Source organism: Epinephelus fuscoguttatus, linkage group LG7, assembly GCF_011397635.1.
Source record: "Epinephelus fuscoguttatus linkage group LG7, E.fuscoguttatus.final_Chr_v1".
Taxonomy (NCBI): Eukaryota; Metazoa; Chordata; class Actinopteri; order Perciformes; family Serranidae; genus Epinephelus; species Epinephelus fuscoguttatus.
Genome location: NC_064758.1, coordinates 8,067,345 through 8,092,905, shown reverse-complemented (window position 1 = coordinate 8,092,905; position 25,561 = coordinate 8,067,345). Strand labels below are relative to the sequence as shown.

The 25,561-nt window shown below is 40.9% G+C and overlaps 1 protein-coding gene across 2 annotated transcripts in view; it reads right to left on the bottom strand.

Moving 5' to 3' along the window:
- slco4a1 (solute carrier organic anion transporter family, member 4A1) overlaps positions 1-25,561 on the bottom strand; it is a 52,459-nt gene that overhangs the window by 14,773 nt on the left and 12,125 nt on the right. The window contains exons 1-6 of one of the 2 annotated variants that reach the window (XM_049580333.1): positions 16,439-16,641; positions 11,733-12,883; positions 9,405-9,495; positions 7,187-7,308; positions 6,857-6,968; positions 2,081-2,235 (exon numbers count right to left, since the gene is read on the bottom strand). In XM_049580333.1, coding sequence (XP_049436290.1) covers positions 2,081-2,235; positions 6,857-6,968; positions 7,187-7,308; positions 9,405-9,495; positions 11,733-12,579 — 1,327 coding nt within the window. In that variant the 5' untranslated portion in view covers positions 12,580-12,883; positions 16,439-16,641. Of the gene's footprint in view, positions 1-2,080; positions 2,236-6,856; positions 6,969-7,186; positions 7,309-9,404; positions 9,496-11,732; positions 12,884-16,438; positions 16,642-25,561 lie in introns of those variants that run through there. The other variant, XM_049580334.1, reaches the window with a different exon arrangement.

Here is a 25,561-nt window from a genome sequence, read left to right as displayed (position 1 = left end):
GCATAAGACTCTTTTCTCAACAGAAAAAAGTCACTAGTTTGCTCTTGACATCATGAGTGGTTACTTGACCAAAGACCTAGAGCTTTCATGGACTTTGAAGTTGATTGGTTGTTTAGCCTGATCTGGCTCTCCGTCCCTGTCTCCAGCCTCTGCTTACTTCCCTCAGGCCGTGTACTCTCCTCTCACTCCCCAGATCTGCCATTCTCAAACCATCCACTAGACGCCCTCAGACTCTCTTGCCATTCCTGTACACCTGATACCCCACAAACACACACACCTGTTCCCACTTCCCTAATCAGCCCTGATATACTGGGGTGCTTGTGCACCTGCATCTCTTGCCAGCCACTCTCCACATGTACTGGTCCCTTTCCTCTGTTTCAATGTCAGATCATCATCAGTCATTAAGCACAAAATATTTTGTTTTTCCCTTTTTTCAAAAAAAGACAATATTTAAAGTTGTTTACACAGCTAATGAAAATGAAAATTCCACTAATATTCCTGTTCACATGCAGCCATATATAGCCCGATTTAAACCTAGTATACACAGTGTGATTTTAGGCTGTCCCAAATAAAAGATGACCACTGTGAAAGAAACGTGGTGATATCTTTGGTTGTGGCTCTAAAAAGGTGGTCCTATGTCGCACAGTGAGAGAGGTTCAAGAACGGCCGTTGTTACATTCTTGTTATCAAAGACAGCTTGGGATAAAATTCTGACAGTGTCAGAAATTTGGGATGACCATCACACTGTGTGACTACTGATACAACCTATATCTACAAACCAACCAATAGAAATGCAGCATTAAATGACACACTGACGCTAAACCCCCAAACAAACAGGCAGAGAGCAGCTTGCTATGGAGGCAAATACCACAGGATATAGTACCCAGAAAACTTTAGGTTATTTCATAATGTGCCCCTCTATGTTGTGCATCACAGTTGGAGAAGTAATGACTTGTGAAGCACTCTTTCACACTCAGTATGTGAAACTACTGCATCGTATACTGTAGCCTGCAATTCAGTAGGCGCTGTCATCATACAGTCTGCATACATCAAACGTGATGTTGTGTCCAAGTGTATTAGATCCATGTCGCACAGTTAGCTGCACTGAACTTGTAAGATTGCTAAAATCTCACAGTCTGTAGGAGGCTTCACATGCACTAATGTGCAGTTCATCATGTCAAAATATGGAAAAGTGGAAACTGGAAGTAGAAAGCTATCACTTGGACCAGGTTGTTGTCAAAGCGTTTCACCAGAGGCAGACTTCCTTGACTGTGCAAACACAGCCTCCCTCTTTCATTCCTTCTTGAAAACGTCAGCAATGTGATATTTGCACACTGCCAAAAACCTGCTGATATCCAAGTCTTTCATAATATTTAAAAGTAGGAGTGTTTCTCATTCCAACCAGAAATGTGGGCTTTTCTTTTGGGCATGCATCTCTACTCCAGTCTTACAAACTGCTGGTGAGTCTATGTCTATGTTCAAAGAATAATGTTGGCATATATCCCACTTCTTAATCAGAAAATGCTTCTTTCGAAAGAAGGCCTAATTTGGAAATATGCTGTTTATCAATCAGAATACTTTCAGACTAATAGAGGAATGTTGGTGTGCACGTAAACATACCCATTGCTGCATGGAGTTTTGTTACCTGTTTACCCGCTTGTTACCTGCTAACTGTTAGCAGGACTTGATAGATGGTAACCTATTCTTGGCTTTTGGTTGCCATCAGAGGAAACCAGGTTTTAACATTTAAAATAAAGCAACAACAAATGGTAAAACATGCACCTCAAAATAAATACATTTTTCAAATATGCTGCATTAGTGATATTCCAATATAATGGTTACAGTCAGAACCAGAACCAGACAACACTGAAATGAAGTGAAAAGGTGCTGAATTATAGATATTCAATGTCTTCAACAGCTCCAAAGTAGCAAAAGTCTGTCTTATTTCTCACCGTGGATGAAAAGTATATAAAATATACTGAGCTGAGATATCTTTGAAATACATTTGATCAACCATTAGGGTTTGCTTTGGACTTTGCATCATGTATTGTATGATTTCACCTCTTTATTAATCACTCACCAAACCATGTAGCAGCCTCTGATGCACTGAGACTGAACTGTGACTCCAAGAACTTTGGGCCAAAGGTGGACATGCCAGCGATGAGGGTGGCTTCAGTAGCGCCAGCCATGCACAGGAACAGGAAGGTAGGATTCTTTAAGAGGAGCAGCACAGACCTGGAGAGACGACGAGAGGGGAGAGTCAGGGGCAACACTAACTGAATACACTTTAGCTCCCTTTTTAATTAAACCAGGCGGCTCTAATCTCAACAGCCTGGAGACGCTCCTAATACAGATAAACACTGCACTAGATCCAAAGATATTTCATCATGTTACATAATATGTTGTGATTATCGCCTTACTCTGTCTCTGTAATCCCCAGTGTAACAGCGCTGACATCACACTGTGGATGCGGAGCTCATAGTAAACACAGTTGTGAACTGAAAAGAGGCATGGCTGTCACTCATCTGCAGCCATAACATGCCTGTCTAAAAAGAGACTGTCTGGGAATGTGACATTTATTTCCTTTATTTTTGAATCTGTTGATGGAAGGACTACTCAGGAAAGATAATTGTTATGCATGCCTGTTTCATTCATAATAAAAAGGTTTCCAGTTTACAAACAGTCATAGGATGTGCAGAGCAAAGGATAGAAAATACTCCACCACAGTGTTACGTCAGCCAATATAATTTGTATATGGCACTCGTCCTCACATTTCCGTCAAGACAAAATGTCATGTAAAACCTTAACCTTTAGGATATAAAATGTCATTGATTCATTTCCGTAACCGCTTCATCCTCTTGAGGGTCGGGGGGGGCTGGAGCCTATCCCAGCTGACATTGTGTGAGAGGCAGGGTACACCCTGGACAGGTCGCCAGACTATCGCAGGGCTGACACATAGAGACAAACAACCATTCACACTCACATTCACACCTATGGACAATTTAGAGTCACCAATTAACCTGCATGTCTTTGGACTGTGGGAGGAAGCCGGACTACCCGGATAAAAACCCACACTAACACAGAACATGCAAGCTCCGCACAGAAGGGCTCCCTCGCGGGTTCAAACCAGGAACACTCTTGCTGTGAGGTGACAGTTTTAACCACTACCAACCATGCAACCAAAGTGTCATCACTTCATTATTTTGTCCTATTAGACATATGTGTGAAATTTTTATCACAATCAGCATATGAATTCTTGAGTTACAGCCAAAAACATGTGAGGTTACAGCTACCTTGACCTTTAAGCATCAAATTCTAGTCATTCAGTCATGATGAAATTCTCTCAAGAAGTTCTGCAGATCGCGTTCCTGAGAATGAGACGGACGCAAGGTCACAATGACCTTGACCATAGACCACCAAAATCTAATCAGTTCATTGTTGAGTCAAAGTGAGCGTTTATGTTGAATTTGAAGGAAGTCTCTCAAGGTGTCCTTGAGATATCACATTCATGTGAATGGGATGGACAGATGGACAACCTGAAGACATAATGCCTCTAGCCACAGCTATTACTGGCATGGAGATGTAAAAATGCCAAATTAAAATGTATAATATCATTGACTAGTTTGAATATCACCATGCCAATCATGATACATTTTCACTGTTTCTTGCCACTGTTAGCTAGTCATCTTTGCCTTGGATGCAGTGACACAAAATGGATTGTTTTTCAAACAGAAAGGTGATATGGGAGACAGCTCTGAGCCAGTAAAAACCCTAAAGTGTGTGGTGAGGAAATATAACCTTGAATACATTCAAATCTGAATTCAAAATGTATTTCAGTCATCACAGCTGACAGTGGTATAATGCCGGAATTCCACAGGATGCGTGTCCGTTGCGGAACGGCTGCCCTGGTTATCCGCTGCATGCTCCACCGTCCATCAACACCCACCGGCTGCGTTTGCTGCGCAGAGCGGTGCAGCTCCGCCGGACAGCGGGAGTCACGAGGACCCACGAGATCTCGCGAATTCATGCACAATCACGCGATATAACAAGATGTAGTTTCTATAAACAGAACCACAAAACTAGAGGAGTAGTAGACATCTCGGTGAACCTCCATGATTAACATCTCCTCGTCCATGGTGTCAGTGGGGTGAAATGATGTCTGAAAACCTCTAACCTGTTGACTTCAGGCCTGCCTCCACCCGTTATGATGTTCTCAAGGTGTAGTTCAGGGAAACATGATCCGCCGTGAACACTGTGCGTTCCTGCCCTGCACGATCTGCTCTGTGCTGAATTTCTGCGTTGTGCTCTGGCATCCGCCAAAAATAGAAGTCCTGCGTATCTGTTACGGAAGGCTCCGGACTATGGGGCCATTATGGTAGCAAAATAGCTGCAAATGCGTATCTCAATCTGTGTGTGTGTAATCAGATTTGTACATGTGTAAAATAATTTGTAAAAGCGTAATAAAGTTTGTGAATGCATATAAAAATCTGCAAATGTGTATTTAGAATCTGTGTGCATAATCAGATATGTAAATGTGTAAAAAAAAATGTAAATGATCTGTGTACAGTGATCTGTAAATGTGTACAACAATCTGTAAATCTGTACAACGATCTGCAAATGCATACAGAGATCCGTAAATATGTAGACCGATTTGTAAATACCTATGTCTTCAGCTTTAACTCAGTCGGGCCTCTCAATTGGCTCTCTTTGTACACGTGATTTTTGCTACTCTCCTGTCGTGTGAGATCCGCAAATGTGCGAGAAGATTTGTGTCTGTAACTCAGTGTGTATCACCCTGAGCACAGGCTGATAGGCTCAAGCTGCAGACCTTCAGATTGTTTTACCCTGAGCACAGGCTCACAGGCCTATTTTTTTTTTTTTTACTTTTTTTCTGTTTTGTTGTTAGATGGACAGGCTGCAGCCTTAGAGGCCCATGGATTCTCGTTTGCTCTCTGTAAGTACATGTTCAGGTTTTTTGCAGTACTTGTCATGAGTAACTTAGTATGGCCAAGCTTTGTTAAAATAAAGTCGGTAACTTTATCTATGAAGACGTTGTCTGCTCAGCCTCAGCTCACCGAGCAAAAGCTAGTGGGCCTAGTAAGCTAATTAGCAAATTAGCTAATGTTAAGGTGCATCAATCTGAAAATGTCGGTGCCACATTATGTAAATTGGGTGGTTATGAGTACATAAGAATAACTGTTATCTAGCTGAACAATAATAATTAATATAATGAATTGTTCACATTGTCAGACAGCATTTTGTGGCACCTGTGAGCCTGTGGTCAGGGTAAAACAATCTGAAGGTTTGCAGCAGCTTGAGCCTATCAGCCTGTGCTCAGGGTGATACACACTGAGTTACAGACACAAATCTTCTCACACATTTGCGGATCTCACATGGCAGAAGAGTAGCAAAAATCATGTGTGCAAAGAGAGCCAATTGAGAGGCCCGACTGAGTTAAAGCTGAAGACATACTGTTGGTATTTACAAATCTGTCTACATATTTACAGATCTCTGTACGCATTTGCAGATCTGTGTACAGATTTACAGATTGTTGTACACATTTACAGATCGCAATACACTTGCAAATCTGAATACAGATTTGTAGATTTTTTTACACATTTACATATCTGATTAAGCACACACAGATTCTAAATACACATTTGCAGATTTTTACGCATTCACAAACTTTATTACGCTTTTACAAAGTATTTTACACATGTACAAATCTGATTACACACACATAGAGATACGCATTTGCAGCTATTTTGCTACCATAATAGCCCCATACCGGAGCACCGCAGCTGAGACGGAGCCGGAACGCAGCACAGCCGCAGCTGATGGAAACGCACACATTGACCAGAACTGAAACGGATCGGCTCTGCTGCCGTTCCGGAGTGCAGACACAACCAACACGCATGTGGTGGAATTTGTGGGTAACACATATTTACAGCCCAGTTTCTTTCTCCTTTTTGTCATGTTATGCTTTTTTTTCTTATTTAAACGGTGGTCCTTCGAATTTCAGTTCATCAAAACAAATATGGAGGCACCAGAGAAAGAAATTAAAAATGTGTCTTCAGGATTTAAATCAAACATCTAGACTTATTTTGGATTTTTAACATGGAAAGAAAGAAAGACTGCGCGCGATTATAAAAATACTCTGAGAATACTACGAACATGGGGGCTCACCTCACACGCCACCATCCAGAGATATACTCAGCTTACCTAATGACAGACTTAACTTGATAAAAACATCCATCCAACTCTGAGAGAGCTACGAAAATAACACAGTCCATCATCTACTTCATGTGCAAAGATCTGCGTCCATACAGCACTGTTGAAAACAAAGGCTTTTGTTACATGCTAAAAACACTGGAACCCAGGTGTGTGACTTTGTCCCGACGTGTTTTCACCGACACAGCCGTACCCAAGCTCTACAGAGAAGTCAAGCATGAAGTTGAGTAGAGCAGGAAGGGTGGCATTACCTTGTAACACCTAGACTGTGAAGTCAGTGGATTCATATGTGGCTATAACAGCACATTATCTCACAGAGGACTGGCGACTGCTGTCTTACATTCTCCAAACTAGAGCAGTTCACGAAAGTCACACCGTCTAACATGCATTTAGTTAATGTGATACCTGCATATGAAGTGCAGTTGGAATAAAAAGTAATGAATTGTGATATATATCGTAATATATTTTATCACAATACTGCATATTGCAATAATAATGCATTGTGACTGAAGTATCCTGATCATATCTGTCCTGGGTCCTCTGTCAATTCCTACCCTTAATGTCTGTCTGTGATTTGTACTGTATCCAAAACACCTTCACTACTGTCCTCGTCTTATGAAAGTACCTTGGCATGTCTTTGACTGATTTGCCAAACTGAGGGTCTGAGGCTGTGGTGTGGCTTCCATCCTTCAGCTGGTGGGCCTCAGACACCCGCATGGCCACGTACTCCTGAGAGCCTGCAGGAAGAGACAGAGGGAGTGTAACTGAGACTGTGAGTGACATTTGCTATCACCATTCCAATTTCTACCTCTATTTAAAATACATATTGTTTATGCTTTTTGTCTTACAACATGAAAGCTGTAGGGGAGCAAGACTGGCCTGTGTGTATGTGTGTGTGTGTGTGTGTGTGTGTGTGTGTGTGTGTGTGTGTGTGTGAAGTGGACAGGAGTGGTACCTGGAAGCTGTCGTGGGTAGCCCAGGATGGGGAATGCTACCAGCAGAGCTGCTGCTCCTCCTGCTAGGAAGCCGATCCACCAAGCCCCAACCCACAGAGGGTTCTCTGGAGTCATCTCTGTCCTGTGACAACACACAAACACACGCGCAGCATATGAATCACTAGGCATTTATTGATACTGACCTCTAAATGCTTGTCCATTACATCCTAAAAGCGTAATGCGTCATATTCTGTAAACCATGCCCACCACCAGACAAGAAAAAAGCACCAAAATAAGCAACCAGGGTCTGAAAGATTGACAGAATTCTTCTAGCTTGATAAAACATTAGATTTAAGCATTTCAATACATCATTTTATCAAAAGGTATAGTCACAAATGCAATATTGTCAGTCTTTCTCAGTGTCCCTCCTAATCTTGTGGAAATGATCCCACTAAATGGCCAGAAGTGAAACACAGCTGATCGAATCAGCAGGTGAGATCATCATCTATCCTAACAAAGATCAAAACCAGACTTTGCATAGCTTAATTAGCTTCAGCCTCTACAGTTTGTCAGGCCAAATTAGCAACTGTAACTTTCTTATTGGTGTCAGGATCCCACAGTTTTCCTATTTTTCCTGCTGACGCCCAACGTCATATTGACTGTCTGTCTTCTCTAAGGCTCAGTTTTTTGGTTTGGCAGCTAATAAAAAGTTTGTTCTTGGTTCTTCCCCCTGTTGGTAGTGCATCCCACTGCACAGCAGCTTTTAGGCAGTTTTTGTTATTTGCTAGCAGATGGAGGTGACATGTGGTACCTTTATGCAAAATAAGGTCAATGAAGAGCAATAATTTGGTTTCCTCTCTGGTGTGGGCGGGGCTTAACCATGTTTTGTCTCTATGGTGGGAAATGTATATTCTATTCTATTCTACTCTAAATACTTCTAGTCTGTTAAAGTACAGTCTTTTCTATTATACTTGTTTGTTCTATTCTATACTCTAGTGTTTTCTAGTTTGCAGTCCCAGTTCTAAAATAGTAAGGATGCTGTGTAAAACGAAAAAGAAAAAAAAAAACATAATGCAATGATTTGCAAATCTTTTTTTTAACCTAAATTCAATTAAATACAGAACAAAGACAAGATATTCAATGATCAAAGTGATAATAATTTGTGAATAAACACTTGTTCTGAATTTGATGCCTGCAACATATTCCAAAAAAGTTGAGACAGGGGCAACAAAACACTAGTAAAGTTGTGGAATACTTAAAAAACACCTGTTTGGAACATTCCACAGTTAAACAGGTTGATTGGTAACAGGTGACAGGACCATGATTGGGCATTAAGGGAGCATCCTTGAAACGCTCATTTGTTAACAAGCAAAAATGGTGACTTTGTGAAAAACTGTGGGCAAATAGTCAAACAGTTTTAACACCGCGTTTCTCAAAGCACAATTGGAAGGAATTTAGGGATTTCACCATCTACAGTCCATATCAACAAAAGAATCAGAGAATCCTGAGAAATCTCTGCGAGGACATCCCTGCTTGTTCCAGCAATACATGAGACACATGTGGCTTTGTAGTAGTGCAGGTGCTAGACTGGCCTGCCTGCAGTCCAGAGCTGATTCCCATAAAAAATGTTTGGCGTGTTATGAACTGCATAATACAGCAATGAAAACCTGTTGAGTAACTTAAGTTGTACATTAAGCAAGAATGGGAAGAAATTTCAGTCCAAAACTTCAACAATTAGTAACCTTAGTTCTTGAACACAAACTGAGTGTTGTTAAAAGAAAAGGTGATGCGGCACATGACCCTGTCCCAACTTTTTTGGAATGTGTTGCAGGCATCAAATTCAGAATGAGCATATATTTACAAAGAACAATAAAGTTTATCAGTTTGAACACTAAATATCTTGTCTTTGTACTGTATTTCACTGAATATATCAAATCATCAAAAAAGGATTTACAAATCATTGCATTCTGTTTTTATTTACGTCTTACACAGCATCCCAACTTTTTGGAATCAGGGTTGTATTATACTCCTGTTTTCTTTAACTGCAGCCTGTTGTATTTCATTATACTTTTTTTATATTTTAGTTTGTCCTTTTTTTCTATCATACTCAGTATTTTTTATTCTAGTATGTTCTAGTCTATCATACTCCAGTCTGTACTATTCAAATATACTCTAGTTTGTTCATTCTACTGTGTCCTAGTCTGTTCTCATCCATTCTGCCATCCAAAGCAGACTCACATCAGGTGGATCTCGGTGTAAATGTTGAGAAAGTATCCTCCCAGCAGGTAGCCTGCTGCCGGACCCACAATGGCTGCTGTGTAGAAAATCCCTGTGGGGAGAGAGAGCACAGAAACAGAGCCAGGCCATGGGTGTGTCAATACAGTGACTGTCTACTTCCTGTTTCCTACAGGTTAAAAGGGCCCCATTGTTCTTCACTGGGCTCTGTGTCCACACAGTTAATGTTTCATGAGAAAACAGGAGCTTGATGTGAGGAATTGTGTGTATGTTTGCGTGCTTTTTGAGACTGTGTCCACAGTGGATTCTGAATATTGAAGATGGGTTTTGATCAGCACTTGATCTGTTTATGGCAACAGAGTAATGAATATTACTGATGAGAAATTGGACGTGACAGCAAAAGAGAGATTTAGCAGCTCTGCTGACTGTATGTTTGTGTACGATGCACAGAAGGCATGCTTGGTTATTTCTACACAATAAGCTCTTTCATCTGTTTCCAGTGTTTCAGTAACAGAGGTTACAACAGTGTACTGTAATTGTCTTCTGCTAACTGGAGTCATATTAAGATGTCATTAGAGAGACACACAAGTACTTTTTTTGATCCTAGAGGGAAAATGTCCCTTGTATTCAACTAATTCACAACATAAAGCACTTTGATTAAAGTTATAAACAATAAAAACAAGTAAAGAGGAAAAGAGTGTGATACAACCAGGACTGTAACAATTTGACCACAGGTCAACATCAGCAAACAAAGATCTCCATTCACATTCATGCAAATAACACACACAACTGCATTTCTGTTGCAAATACGGACTGAAATATTACAAAGACATACAAGGGGCATTTATCCAAGCCCTGCTATTTGCATATTGTATTCACATTATTCTGTGCAGTCATTCAAAATAATTGAAGGGATAGTTCAGATCTTCTGAGGTGGAGCTGTATAGGGTACTTATCCATTGTCAGTGTATTACATACAGCAGATAACAGTCAGCACGCCCCAAGTTTGGAGAAACAGGTAGGAGTACGACATGGGAGCTAAGCAATGTACTGCTGTGGACGGGGGGCAGTCGCAAAATGAATTTTAGCCACCTCAAAAAAGTCCCACCGAAAAAAAACAAACAATTTCAGTTTATTAAGTTTGCCCTATATTTAGAATATTTTCATGGCTTAATCTTACTGTTAGACAGCGATTTCCAGCGGGGAACGGAAGCCGTTATATTGCTCTCTTCAAAGCCAGACTCCATTGAGAAAAACAGTAATTTAATATTGCTGAACTCTGGCTGAGGTAGACCAGCAGCTCCCATGTTCGGTGTGCTAAAATGACTGTTTTTCTCAATGGAGTCTGGTGGCTTTGAAAAGAGTGTAGTTGAGGAACTGAATCCATTAATGGCTTTTCTGTCAGTAAGGGCTGTCTGCCACAAGGTAAAGTGGTGAGAATATTCTCAATATAGCATATACTGTTATTCACTATTTTAGGGTGGACGTTTTTTTTACATGGCTAAAATATGTTTTGCTACATCGCTAAGCTTCCATGGCAGCACTCCTGCCTGCTTCTCCAAAGTCAGGCCCGCCAACTGACATCTCCTGTATGTAATAAATTGACTATGGACAAGTAACACGTATGACCCCACTTCAACAGACCTGAACTATCACTACATAGCCTAGCTGTCAGTATGAGCTGAGTCTGAACAAACACACAAAACACACAAGCACACAGCTTTTCTCTTGAGGTCTTAACAATTCTCACTGTATGACCTAAACCAATTCTTAGTGTCTGAGCAGTGTGCTGAGAACAGTAACAAGTGAGGAAATATAGCCAAACTCAACAGCCACTGGTCAATGAGGCAATTTGTTTTACAGAGCTAATGTGACTGTCAGTGTAAATATAATGTGAAAATATCCAATTGCAATTACTGGTTTTATTACTACAAACTCCAAACCTATTGTTCTGGTTCTGGTATAGTCTTAAATAGGATTTTTACCAAGCACCACTCACACACTTATATTGTCCTACATATGTAGTCACATTTGTTATTGAAATTTGTTATACATTAAGTTAAATGTTTTGCAATTTCAAAATCAAGTTTTTTAAACCACTATTTTGGACTAAAACAAATTGTCTATCAAATCCATGTCACATTTTGAGACAGAAACACACTAATTAATGAGCACACAACATGCAAAGAAAAATGTGGCCAATTCTGGAGAGGTGATTACTATTTTAGTAATATAATAACATCACTAAAATCATCTCTGCTGTCAGTGAATGACTACCACATCAAACAAATTAACTCAACAGCAACATGCTGTACTAAGTGAATTACTCACCAATATAAACAGGCGCATAGTTGGACTTGACGTTCTCATCCAGGTATGTGACCCCTAAGGTGTAGAGAGGTGTAGCACCCACACCATGTAGAAACTGGCCCAGCATGAACACAAAACGATAGCTTGACAATCCTCCACCCTCCTTGTCCTGGCACGGGCTGGTACGGTTGGCAGAGCACATTCCTGTTCTCTCGGGCAGACTGACCTGGTAGGGGGGTGTGGTAAAGTGAGGCAAGGCAAACACTAGAGAACCGAGCGCCATGATCAGCACGCCCCATCCTAGCCAGCGAGGTCTGTGTCCCGTCCCTCCAAAGTAGCTGACGAAAGCCAGGCAGACGCAGGCGGCGATGTCGTAGGAGCTGGCAATGAGGCCGGCCTGATAGCTGCGCAGGTCAAACCGCCTCTCAATGGAGGTGACTACTGTGTTAATGAAGCCGTTGATTATCATCCCCTGGAGAAAAGAGGCTACACAAAGGAAGAACAGCACCCAACGAGGGGTGTTAAAAACTTGGATAGCTTTGGGTGTCAAAGCCCCCCAGCCGCATAGCTGATCTGAGTCAGTGGAGATCAGCTTCAACCCCAGTGGAGTCTCTGCATGAGGTCTTGTTTCCACCCCGTACAGCTGCCCCGGGAGTGTGGAAGCCCCAGTAAAAATGGGGGGCCGAACAGGGCCATCAGCTCCGGGGCTGTCAAGGCTTCTGGGACCTGAGCCTATGGGGCTGTCTGTCTGAGAATCTGGGGGGCTGGGGGTGTCCACGCAGGGGCCCCCGCTGAGAGGGCAATCCTGAAGGTCCAGGAGCTCCTGCTTGGAGCTGAAGGAGGCGTCGGCATTAAGCAAGATGGGCATTTCCCCTCTGAGGGGCACTGTGGGGTTCCTGTGGCACAGATGGGAGGGGAGACTTGGGAAGTCTTTGAACCGGGGAGGCAGAGTGATTTGTTTACAACCACAGTGTAGAAAAAGAAAATGTGAATGAGCTGAGGCTAGGGGTGGCTCTGTCAGGCTCGTCTCTGAAATGATCTATTCTTGGCTTGTATCGCGTGCTCCATGTGTCCACAGCACTGAATATTTATTTAGGCTCCTCAGGTGCTCTTCTTTACCTATTTGTACAGGTTGTAATGACTGCTTCATACTGATGTTGAGTAATGACATCCTATGGAAAGCAAAGAGAGAGAGAGATTTAATAAATTAAAAGCCAACCAATCGATGGTCTTTTATAACATACCAAAGCTTTTGATGGTTGCCTGAATGGATGATGCATATGAATCTGAATCGATGACTCAGTAACACAGCTGAGAACATACATCAAGTAACTAGAATAACCGCCTGCGTATGCCAGATGGATGCTTCACTCACATCATCCCCCCGGCAGCACATATCTACACAATCAAGGTAGACACATTAGTGTCACTATAGTATCTGACCAAATGTCTCCCCTTCTGTTCCTGAGATATGACATTGAATAATGGTCAGAAAAGTGTTTTGCAGAACTTTATGATGTCACAGTGAAGTTGACCGTTGACCCCTTTAAAAGAAAATGTCATCACCTCATAATTTTGTCTTACTGGATATTTGTGTGAAATTTGTCCGAATTACTTTTGGCCAAAAACATGTTTTGTAAGGTCAGAGTGACCTTTGACCACAATATTCTAGTAAGTTCATTGTTGAGTCCGAGTGGATGTTTGTACCAAATATGACGAAATTCCCCTAAAGGTGTTCTTGAGATCGTGTTCACAAAAACAGGAAGTGGCCTTGGCCTTTGATCTTTGACCACCAAAATCTAATCAATTCATTGCTGAGTCAAAGTGGACGTTTGCGCCAAAGTTGAAATAATTGCCTGAAGGCACTCATGAGATACTGTATTCACAAGAATAGGACATGCGTACATTTTACAAATATAAGACCTACATGGAACAAAAATTTGTAATAGAAAGAGTCAGAACTGGCCTTGTTTGCAGTTCGAGGTGTCCTGTTTTATAGATGTCTATTTTATAATGGTGACCTATGGGGAAAATTCTTTTTGGGCTGTGGGGGATGTTTTTTTTGCTACAATACCGCTGGTGGCCACTGGGAAAGACTGACTGCAAGGCTGGGTGGCTTTACTGGGGGCCTGTTTTTTGGCATGTAAGAATAAGACCCAGACAAATGAGCAAGGCAAGACAATTTTAAGTGCAGTTAAGAAGTATTCCACAAGTAATCCAAAGTATTTAGGACAGTTTGACTATTCTAATGAAATACTTTACAAATCACATTTTAGGCTATGTTCAGTTATCTGGAGTGTAATACATTTTAGTAGCAACCCTCCCAACACTGCACACATGAGTATGAAATCAGTCCTGGTGCCTTCTGTGCACAATGTTTTAGAGCAGCTGAGAGAATGGACTCAGTCTCCCACAGAGACTGAATGTTTTCTAATTACCTACACAAAGAAACTTGTGAAGGTAAACACAGACACACAGGCTTACACACACACAACCTATAAAGCCTAAAGAAACACACAACGGTAATGAACCATAAGATGCACTTTCTGCTCCAGCAAGCAGAAATACAGATCACAGCTTTCATAAACACCAACATATAAAAGAGTGTGCAGATGTAGCTGTTGTATAACAAATTTCATTTGACTCATTAGTGCAGCTTGAGAGATATTATTCACAATTCTACTCCAAAAACACACCCATGGAATAGTATATGTAATAATTAAAACCACTTGATGAATGAATATTTGACTAATTATGGAATAGGCCTATTAAAGCATGAACACTATCCAAGTAGAATATAATCCAGAACTTTGAATTGAAGTGATAAAAGCATGGCTGAAAGCTAAACTGCTACCAGATCCATAACACTGTGATAACACTAATGCTAATGCTAATTTTTGCTATTAAAAAAAAAAAAGAAGTACTTACCAAAAAAACTAAATGCCCCACCTCTTAGAGCATCTATTAGGACAACGGAATTAGAATTTTTTATGTGACTAAAGCATTACAAATAACTTTCATGAACCGAAAACACACTCAAATAGTGACATCTACGGCTACACCTAAACTCTGTGAATCTACACCAAGGTTATGTTACCTGACCAGTACTGTTGCCATTGCAGCAACTTGTCTCAAAGTGGCTATGCCCTTAATTATGCATAATTGTAAGCCTAAATAACATTTAAACAGATGAGTTTTATAAAAATGATTCCTCTGTACAGCTGACAGCTCCCCAAAAGTGAGGCCAGAACATTTCAATTGCCCCCTAGTGGGTAGCTAAAGCATGGTCATAAACCCCACCCCTGCATGTGCTAAACTAAATACATTTTTCTTAAAGATGGTTTCTCTCATTTTAAAGATTTCTTATCATGCTGCTGTATGTTCAGTTGTTTGTTTTTCTTTTAAGTTTGGTTTAATTAGTTATTTGATGCCATATAAAAGGGGAGTTGGCATCACAATTGACAGCTATGTGTGTTAATCGGTGTGCTTGCAACCAACCAATCGCAAACAGCACCATTGAGGTGCTGTTTGCGATTGGTTGGATGGGCCCAGATCGGTACTGCACAGACTCTGGATGGCAGCAGCCATTTCCAAGACATTTTGGGTTCATTTTTGTACAGTGGATGTAAGCTGAGACACATCCTCCATCTTAATATACAATCTATGGTTTATTCCTGCTGTAAATTTGGGCATTTTAACATGGGTGTCTTTGGGGATTGACTTGCTTTTAGAGCTATCCCCAAGTGACCACTCAGTGAACTGCAGTTTTTGGCACTTTCACATTGGCTTCATTTTTAAACCCTCAAGACAGCCACTTGGTATGATCAAATGCATCAAGGGGAGAAATGAGTTATGTTGTTTTAGAGAAAAATATTGCAGCATAAAATATTGAGATATTATTTATATGCCATATTGCCCAGGTTAAATATTGACACAAAACAGGGTGTCACAGTGTCTCATGTCATTTACACTTTGTCCACCTTAAAACGATGATTGTGTTGCCACCACCTGCCCACAGTAAGTAGAAGCTGACACAGAAGCTGGTTAACTTTCCTCCACTAATCTTAACAGTCTGTGTAAATGTTTGCCTCACATAAACTTGACCTTAACATTCCATTTAAGTTCACGACTTTGAATAATGAACCGATAACAATGTCAATAAATTACAGAGGTAGAAAAAGGGGAAAAAGTACTTCCATCGCTGAGTAATTTCCTCATGAAATGAAGTGCAGGTCAACATGTTAACCGATGTACACTCCTCACACTAAAATAAAGCATGCGATGTAACTGGTTACCTACTACTATACAGCAGTATTTCATTTTCAGACAAGAAAGCAATAATTCAATTGCATTTTAGACTTGTTATATTGCTATGACACATACCAACACTGTAAATAAACATTGTATAATAATATTACAATCCCAGTTCATGGTTTGAACTAATGACACAAGTTTTATGGGTGTACAGATTGCTTTCAGGTTGCACCAGCTTACTTCCAAAGCAGCTCTTTATTCTACCTCAGCAATGAAAAATGCTTTTGTCTCTAAAAAATAAATGTTCTCTGCTTTAACTTTACAGCAAACACATTAACAGCAACAATCAGTCGATAATTATGACTATTAATATCGTATGATCACCCACAAAAATTCAACTTCATCATGAACTCAAAGCTCTTAATATATAACAGTAAAATTAAATAATGAATATGCTCTATTTAGCCTCCTACCTCCATTTCAGCGTCTGATAATCAACAGGTCTGGTCACATGTAAATGAAACAATTAGAGACAGAGTGAAAGAGACACGATAACAGATGGAGAAAGATGGAGAGTCAGAGAGTGGAATCCATGCTAGCTCCTAAACCCGTCTCTCAAAGCCTCTTATAGTCCAGCGCTGAGGCAGCACATCAGTACATACACATGCCCCGTCAGTGGAGTCCTGCAGGCGGTCTAGAGGGAGGGAAGTGCACTCCCCTCCACATAATCCACCTGTCAGAGAACTGCTCACTGGTACTGCCTCCTGCTGGAGGTAAACTGTATTGTTTGGTCACTGCTGCTTCTGTACAGACTCATACACACTTACAGTTCAATGCGCACACAGCAATGTTCAAAAGCGAGCTTAAACCAGAATTTCTAGAATTACCGCCTCATGGTTTCATGCCTACGTGAAGCAGTCAGGTTAACAGTTTACATCTATGTCTGTCTAGACTCGTTTGTAGCCATGGCAGTACACAATGCTTCAAATGTGGATGTTGCTGCAAAGAAGCGACAAATTCTACATGGATGCTTCACACACATTTTGCCTCTGGCAGCACAGAAGATTTAGACAATCAGCACAGCTTCAAGATGGACATCCAAAATTAGTGTCACCAATTTAGCACCCGACCAAATGTCTCCCCTTCTGTTCCTGAGTTATGGCGTTGACTGAGTAATCGACAGAAAAGTGTTTGCAGAGCATTATGATGTCACAGTGAATGTGACCTTTGACCTGCTGGATATGAAATGTCATCATTTTATCCTAATAGACATTTTGTGTGAAATTTTGTCAGCGTAACAATTCTTATGTTATGGCCAAAAACATGTTCTGTGAGGTCACAGTGACCTTGACTTTTGCCCACCAAAATCCATCAATTTTTCGTTGTGCGATTTGTGCTGAATTTTAGGGATGCATGATAATATCAGTCTTTAATCATCAGACACCCTCATCTGGGCGACCAAGCCGGATTAAAGTATGATGTAGAAAAACCATTGATATATGGGAAAAACAATGGATTCTGATAGGGATGCATGAAAATATCGGCATGTCATTGGTATCAGAAAATGAAGTATTTGAATCGACCAACAGGCTGATATCGGTATGTCATCGGTTTCAGCCAATATTGGCTTTAAAATGAACTATCAGAATCAGCCAATATGCTTTTTTCTTATTTTGCATAATAAATGAATATTACATACATTGAAAAACATTGTATTTCATGTCTCCATCTGCTGGTGGGCCATCACGATAGGAGTATGATGCATTATATGATGCTAATTTGACTACAGAAGAGATATGATCACTAGACTTAGGTGGGGAAAAAGTGGATATAACGATATTGCCTATCAGCCAAATAAGTTATACATCAGCAAAAAAATCCAATATTGTGCATCCCTACTAAATGTGAAGTGGCGCGTTTCATAAAGACACTAAAGGGTGCTTTGGTATGTTTTACATGCCGAGGGCTTTGTCAAAGCGGTGTTGCTTGATGTCCTAGCAATGAGAACAGGCTGAAAAATCAGAAATGTCAGGTTCAGACTAAACCATATCAGCTTAATTATAGCCTGACTCAGCAGAGGAAGGACGTTGGGCTGAATGTTGGATCGGAAAACAATCTATCATTCAACTGTTACCATAGCCAAGCAGAAGAGGAATAATAATGTTGGTGCTGCTTGGTAAAAAAAAAAAAAAGAAAAAAGAAGAAACAAAATGCTCTCTCACTGCTACAGCTACTGCTTTTTCTGTCAACTAATAACTACAACTTTTAGCACTGAGACTATAGAAAGCAGTCTGTAAAATGGTTGGTGGAACACTACCCCAGCTCATTATTCTGCATCTTGACTGAGCACAGACTACCAGAGGGTCCTGACAAGCAGAGCTGTTTGCTAAACAACAGAAAATGAATAGGACTGTTCAACCATGCTGCTGCAAGCTGTTGTTTTTTCAGCTGATCTCTCATGATAAGTACGAATAATAAGGTTTGGGAGGGAAGCCAGAGCATAAAATCCAATTAAAATCTTATTACGTTTAATTGACAGGTTGATGGATGGCCAAATGAAGTTAGACCTTGTTTCCTGTCTGAGGTGGTCTGAGGTGGCGGTGGAGGTGAACTCTCCAGTACAAAGTTAGAGGAATTTGTGAGGTGAGAGATTGTGAATAAGTTTTATAAGGCCTCATGAAAGGCAGGGGAGGAGAGCTTGAGTGGATCATTATCTGGTGAGATGACCAGAGGTGGGAGTGTCTTCAAAGTTGAACCGGGGCACTCTGTTAACAATGCACCCTGGTGAGGTAATACCCTCCTGTCCCACTGTTTGTTTTTCTGTGAACCAAACAAAGCCAGAAACTGAAAAGTTCTCACTGGGTTTTTCTTTTCCTATTTCATTCATATCTAATTTTCTATCTTGCTCTTTTCATTTATGTTTTCAAAGGGAGATCAGAGAACAGAGTTGTGATATTAATAAGCAATGGGCTCTGCCCTACCTACCGGGTCCTTTATCTTCACAGCAAAAATGTATTTACTTTGGATCGGGGAGTCGTTCCTCCTCTGTAATAAACAAAGGCTTTTGATGTATCAAGAGGAAGCCTCTCATGTGGTTATTACACATCGGAGACACAACACACTTAGATGATGTCTCAAACTGTCAATCTTACTGCAAGACACTAGTGTTTGCACACACTGCACCCACTGATTTTGCTGAAAAAAAAAAAAAAACAATATTTACCACAGGAAAAAAATCCCTTTGGTAGAACTGTAGTAGAGGAGATGCTGCAAAGCTGGAGTGAATTCAGTGAATCAACTGTGAGAACAAGTAACCCTGTTTGAACCTAGCACTGATGTAATGCCAAGAACCAGCTCTTTGAACCTTAAATTAGAAAAGCATACAATCCTAAATCAAACTCCAGCAGCATTGTTTATTTGGCCTTGTTGACCCTGTGCATGTTGAGAGGCTAATATAACATACATCTGACCATTGTTTGTAAGAGAGGAGATAATTGCAGCCTTGATACCAGCCTGAGAAATCTTAGGCTACGTCCACATTACAAGCAAGGAAACATAAATTAGATTTTTTTCCAAATAGATCTGAGCCACTTTCATATGTGGTTCTAAAATAAAACACATATCCAATGGCTGGCCATGCAACCGCTGCACGATATTGGATTTCTTGCCTCGAACCAAAATGCCGATACATAACAACTTAATTGGCAGATAACAGATACTGATACAGATATCGATATATCCACATTTTTCCCCACCTAATTTTAGTGATCATCAAGTCTTTTCTGTAGTGGAATTACCAATAACGTATCAATATTATCAGCATGTTGGTTGATTCAAATAATTTACCGATACTGATGACGTGCAGATATTATCATGCATCCCTGTCAGAATCCATGGTTGTCCTCCCATACATCAATAGTTTTTCTACATCATACTTCAATCTGGCTGAGTCGCCCAGGTGAGGGTGTCTAATGATTAAAGACCCTATTATCCTGGGGTCATCACTGATGATTTGTCCAAGTTGCACCACATGGTGTTTGAGAAGTGTCACAGGAAGTGTCGTAGTGGTCTGTCGAAATTACAAAAGGCATACAGCTGCTGCAATAGGTTGCTCCAACTGCCAGCCAATACAGCTCAACTGGCAGATGCTTTCTGACAGGGACAGCTTGCCAACATGCAGCAATGTGTTTATGAGATATCCCATGAATTAGTGTCCCAAGAATGACGTTACGTACTTAACATAAAGTTACACACCTAAGAAAAAGTTACGGAGGTTAGGTTTAGGCCAGTAAAGTTACTGGGGTAAGGTCTACAAAAAGAAACATGGTTGGGCGTCTCTAGTTTAAGGCAAGTTACTGTGATTAGGTTAGGAAGGGAAAGATGGGGATGACGTACCTTAAAAGGAAGGAAGTATGCTCAAAATTCACACAGTTCTGAACACTGGTCTCCTGTGGAAAGTCCCGTGTTTTGTGATTCATCCACTACCCCAACCTGCCTCCTTAAGCCTGATTTATGGTCCTGCGTTGAATCAACGACGTCGCTACATCGTAGGGTACGGGGCTACGCAGAAGGCTCGCCGTAGCCCCCTGGCGTAGCCTGACGTGCACCTCCCCAAAAATGTAACTACACATCGACGCAGACCCAGCGCAGACCGGCAGGGCTGTGATTGGTTTGCTTGGTAGCAATGCATTTCCGGTTCCGTATTTCCAGATTGCGCCATTCCCCGCCATCTTTAAACATCTTCTGTTGTGATGTAGATGTTGCAGTATTAACGCTCATTATATATATGCCATTATGCTCAACGTTCAATACGGATACAGATACGGCCGGAGCCGTCTGTCCATGCTCCGCATTCATTTCTCTGTGACCGGAAAAGCCGGAAGCTAAACAAAGAATCAACTAGAGACGATGACAACCACTCAGGAAAGGAACGCAGCCTCCTACTGCTCTGGTGGTGAACTGCACCGCGATGAAACGGAGTGACAGAGAAGTTCGAAGGGTTCACGACGGCGTCACGGCAACAACGTAGCGATGTCGTTGAGTCAACGCAGGACCATAAATCAGGTATGAGACAGCTTCCCCTCTTTATTCTTTACTCCCGATCATGTTGGTCACTGATTGCAGCCTTACGGGACATGTGGGTTATACACGAATTACTGGCTCATGATTACAGGTGCATTATTTTTTGAGGGAAAACATACAAACAGTACATGTGTACAGAAACAGCGCTGTCACAAAGTGCACCAGAGTTAATGAAACGTAACCCTGGACATCCTCAGGTTTTGGAGGGATCCACATCATCGCCCCACCACTCCTGACTTTCCTGGCCACACCCACACCTCTCTCTCCACATAAGTACCAGCAATACCTGCTAACAGAGCTAGTGGACTGAAAGCTCATGCGTACAACAGCCCCCTATCCAGACACCCATTGCTCCGAAGGGCATTTCTCTGAAAACACGCCATATTTTCTCCCAGACAGAAGCACATGGCTAACTTGTACCAGTATGTCAGTTAGGGTTAGGATTGGGGGAAATCGTCAGAAATGAGCAATAAGCCCTGTACTGTGAACATAGCCTCAGTAGCAGGAATATATTTTCAGCTTTATTCATGTCTAAGCTTGTAAAAGGGGATTTGTGAATTTTTTAGTCTTTGTTTATAGATCTGAAGAGAGCAGAGATGTTTTATTGATAATAATTACCAGCTGTGAGGCCACCCTTTGAGAAAATTGTAACATCTTCCCCACTAATTCCAAGTTCACTATACTTTTTGGTTTACCATGTCTGTCTGACTACTTAACCCGGCATCTGATCTGATGAACTGAAAATTTTAGATACTTCAAAATTTGCTAAATTCAAGATGGCAGAAATCTGTCCAATCAATTTTCAAAAATCTTTACCATAGCACAACACAAGACCATCTCCACCTCACGCTGCATCATGTGCTCACTTAAATGTTACTGATGACATTGAATAGTCTCTAATTTTGTCCAGCCCTAGATGCCCTCAAAGTTCTCTAGTACATGAATACACACACAGGAGCAAGTGCAATACGTGGCCAGTAAGGATGCACAATAATATCGGCTGATACTGGCTTTACAATGAACTATTACAATCGGCCAGCAAGTTTTTTTCCTTATTTTGCAACATGAATGAATATTACATACACTGAAAAGCATTGTATTTCATGTCTTCATCTGGTGGTGGGCCATCACAATAATAGTTTGCATGCACAATATGATGTTAATTCCACTACAGAAGAGACTTGATGATCACTAAAATTAGGTAGGAAAAAAGTGGATATATCTTGTTATTGGCCAAATAAGTAGTTATAGGCATATCGGATATCTGCAAAAAAATAAAAAATAATGCATCCCTAATCAGAATCAGAATCAGAATCAGAATATTTCTGATTCTGATTCTGATTCTGATTAGGGATGCATTATTTTTTATTTTTTTGCAGATATCCGATAATAATGGCCAGTAATGGCCAGTATACTAGCATCCAGGCGAGTTCCTATATGTTGTTCTAGCCAGTTCCTGTCCTCCCAGTAAAGTAGGCACCCATCTCACAGTAGGCAGGGCAATCCAACCCTACGGGCCCCAGTGTCACTGTGGGGAATTAATGGGATGGGACGCAGTAGGCACTGACCCAATAATGATCTTCTGCTTGGTTGCAGATTAGAGAGCAAACCTCAACTAGCCCCACAGGCAACAGACAACACTGCTCATTTACCCCTCGCCTCTATAGCAATGAAGCATCTCTATTGTCTGCTCAGCTGTTCATTCTCCTCTCTCCTCTCCTCTTTAATCCACAAAACTGACAAGACAGAAACAGAGCAGTGAAGTAGAGCAGTATCAGTGCAGATACTCTCAACAACTATATCTTCTTCTTCTACCTGAACTACAGCTAAAAGCACGCCTGAATAACATTAAAACAATTCTGTACTGTTTTTCAGGCAATTCCTAGTTTGATGAAATATTCATTGTTATGGATTGTTATGAGGAAGTTAGTCAATGCAGTGTGAGAGTATCTATCACAAAAGAAAACAGGAACCTGATGTTATAGAGCAGCAGCTGACCTTTTGGTCAAAGTCAAAGCTATAATCAAAGAGAATTAGCAGACAGTACATGTAGGGTGGCAACTAAAGATTATTTCTGTTGTAGATTATTCTGTTCATCGTTCTTCCAATTTATGTGTTAGTGTACAAATTGTTGGAAAATAGTTATTTAAATTAATATTCAAATTTAAAAAAATGTAAATTCAAATGTCTTGTTTCGTTCAACAAACAGTCCACAAAGACACTCAATTTACGGTGATGTAAAATACAGAAAAGCGGCAAATCCTTGCATTAGATGGAACAAGAAAATGTGTTTAACAGTAAAATCTGTGTGTTTGGCTGTAAGAGTATGCATGACCACTCAACTTTGTCTTCCCTTGCTCCATCACACATAATTTATTGTAGGTGTTTTACTAAGTGTGTTGATAATTGTTGTTTCCGTAGACCCACAGCTGGATTACCAACTGGGTAATGTGGGCAACTGCCCCAGGGCCACTAAGATCCTGAAAAGCACCACGTTGACTGTTTGGCAATTGGTTTGTGGTAGCTTATCTATTTTAATTTGGTTTGGGAACATGGGAAGCACAATATCTACTGATATGATACAAGTCTTAATGCATCTTCTTGGGCATCCTGACTTCATGTGTGGAGCCAAAATTTATAACCAAATGAAGTACTAATAGAACTACATGAGCCAAGTATTGGGCTACACATGGTCCACGTGGACCTTCGTGGACACAGGCTGATATTTACGTCATGCCAACCTTTTCCCCTTTGTGACCACATCAATGCCAAAACTATTAAATGCACTTTACTGCACTTTGAGGGTGGGTCCTGCTTCAGGTGGGTCCTGATTCAGGCTCTTGTTGTTTGAGGCCCTGCCATCAAGAGAGTCCCTCTGACAAAATCTAGTTTAAAAGCAAAAGTTGGACATTTTGAGAAATATGCCTACTTACTTTCTGGAGAGCTAGATGAGAACAGAGTCCTGCATGGGTTCATTTTGGAAACCCGCACCCGCCCCTACCCATAAAGCTCAGTGCCAGAACCGACCCGACACCCAGTAATAAAAGTCCTGCCACCCGACTCGCACCCGTGATTAACCATACACAAGCTACAGTCACTCACATTAAGCTGAGTTCAATGTTTTTGAATTACAAATCAAGCGCAGGAAAGTCTTTTTCACTGGTTGTGTTCAGTGTCGGAATGGCAAAAACATTTAGCGCAATCAGTGCCAGGCTAGAAAACTTTTTAGTATGCTCCTTCCACCACCATGAAACCTCAAATGCATCCTCCTTGGGTGTCCTGAACTTGATGTATGCTGCCACCTCATTCTTGGGCTGCTAAGTTTTATCGCTGGAGTCCTCAACATCATTGATGAATGTGATGACAGGCTCAAAGGTTCGATTTGTGTCATTGACATTCAAAATAAAAGGCACTGCGGCTTGATAATAGTGATTTAGATGTCAAAATAGTAAACATATACTGCACATCTTTTTCATTTGTTTTATTCTGAAAAATGAAAAAAAATGTATTTTTGTCTCAACTGCTGCCCGCCTGCCTGTAGTTCATTTTTAGCCATGCCTGTACCCATGAATTTATGTATATACATATCTTTACCCATGACACAGCTTTTTGCAGACTGTCCGCAAAACATATTAAACATAATACACATATTTATATATTTATTTACATATTTATATTAACAAAATTGGTGTAATAGAGGCCTAGCAGCTCATTTGCCCAAGCGCCCCTAAGGTATCCGGCCATGTGTAGACCTATTTTGTATTTCATTGTTTTAATTTTTGTCCAAACATGATTCGTAATCATATTTGGCAGATCCTATAAAGTATGCATTGGGCAATGTGGTTATAGCTATTTGAATATGGAAGGATGAGTAGACAGGCTAGCAAATAAAGTGTAAAGACAGGACATCATATACTTTATTCAAAAATAATTACAACTGTGCAAATAAAGTGAATGGGACAGGGCATGTGCACACTGTAAGAATAACTGTCATTTTTTCAATAAAGGCCAAATGCTGACATGTGTGTCACACGCTCTGTGTTGGATGAAGTAAAATATCACACAGACACAGACAGATGTCCAATAGTATTGTCTGTATCTGACTGCAGACATAGAGACACACAGACCCACATCAACGCCCTGCCCTACATCTCACAGACATGCCAGCACATGTGACCTTGCTGCCTCCTGTTGGTGGTGAACCCAACTGGAAGATATGACCTAAAGAGACAGCCAATAAGGGACTTAGATTTCAGACATGTTATAGTCTAAAAGGGACTTCCATGTGCATTTGAGATAAGACCTAGAGAGCAGCTGACAAAGCTCTCTGACTGTCTGCACCGCCTGAAGCCTCACTTAGCCTCAGCGGTGCCTCTGCCTTTCAAGGAAGGATGGAGGGTAAGAGGGGGCAAGAGGGAAGTTACTGTATCAAAATGTGTATTTTGAAAAACAAAGAATGCTAGTGTGCCCCCATAAACACACAGGGGACCATAGTTAAGAGTCACTGAAAAAGA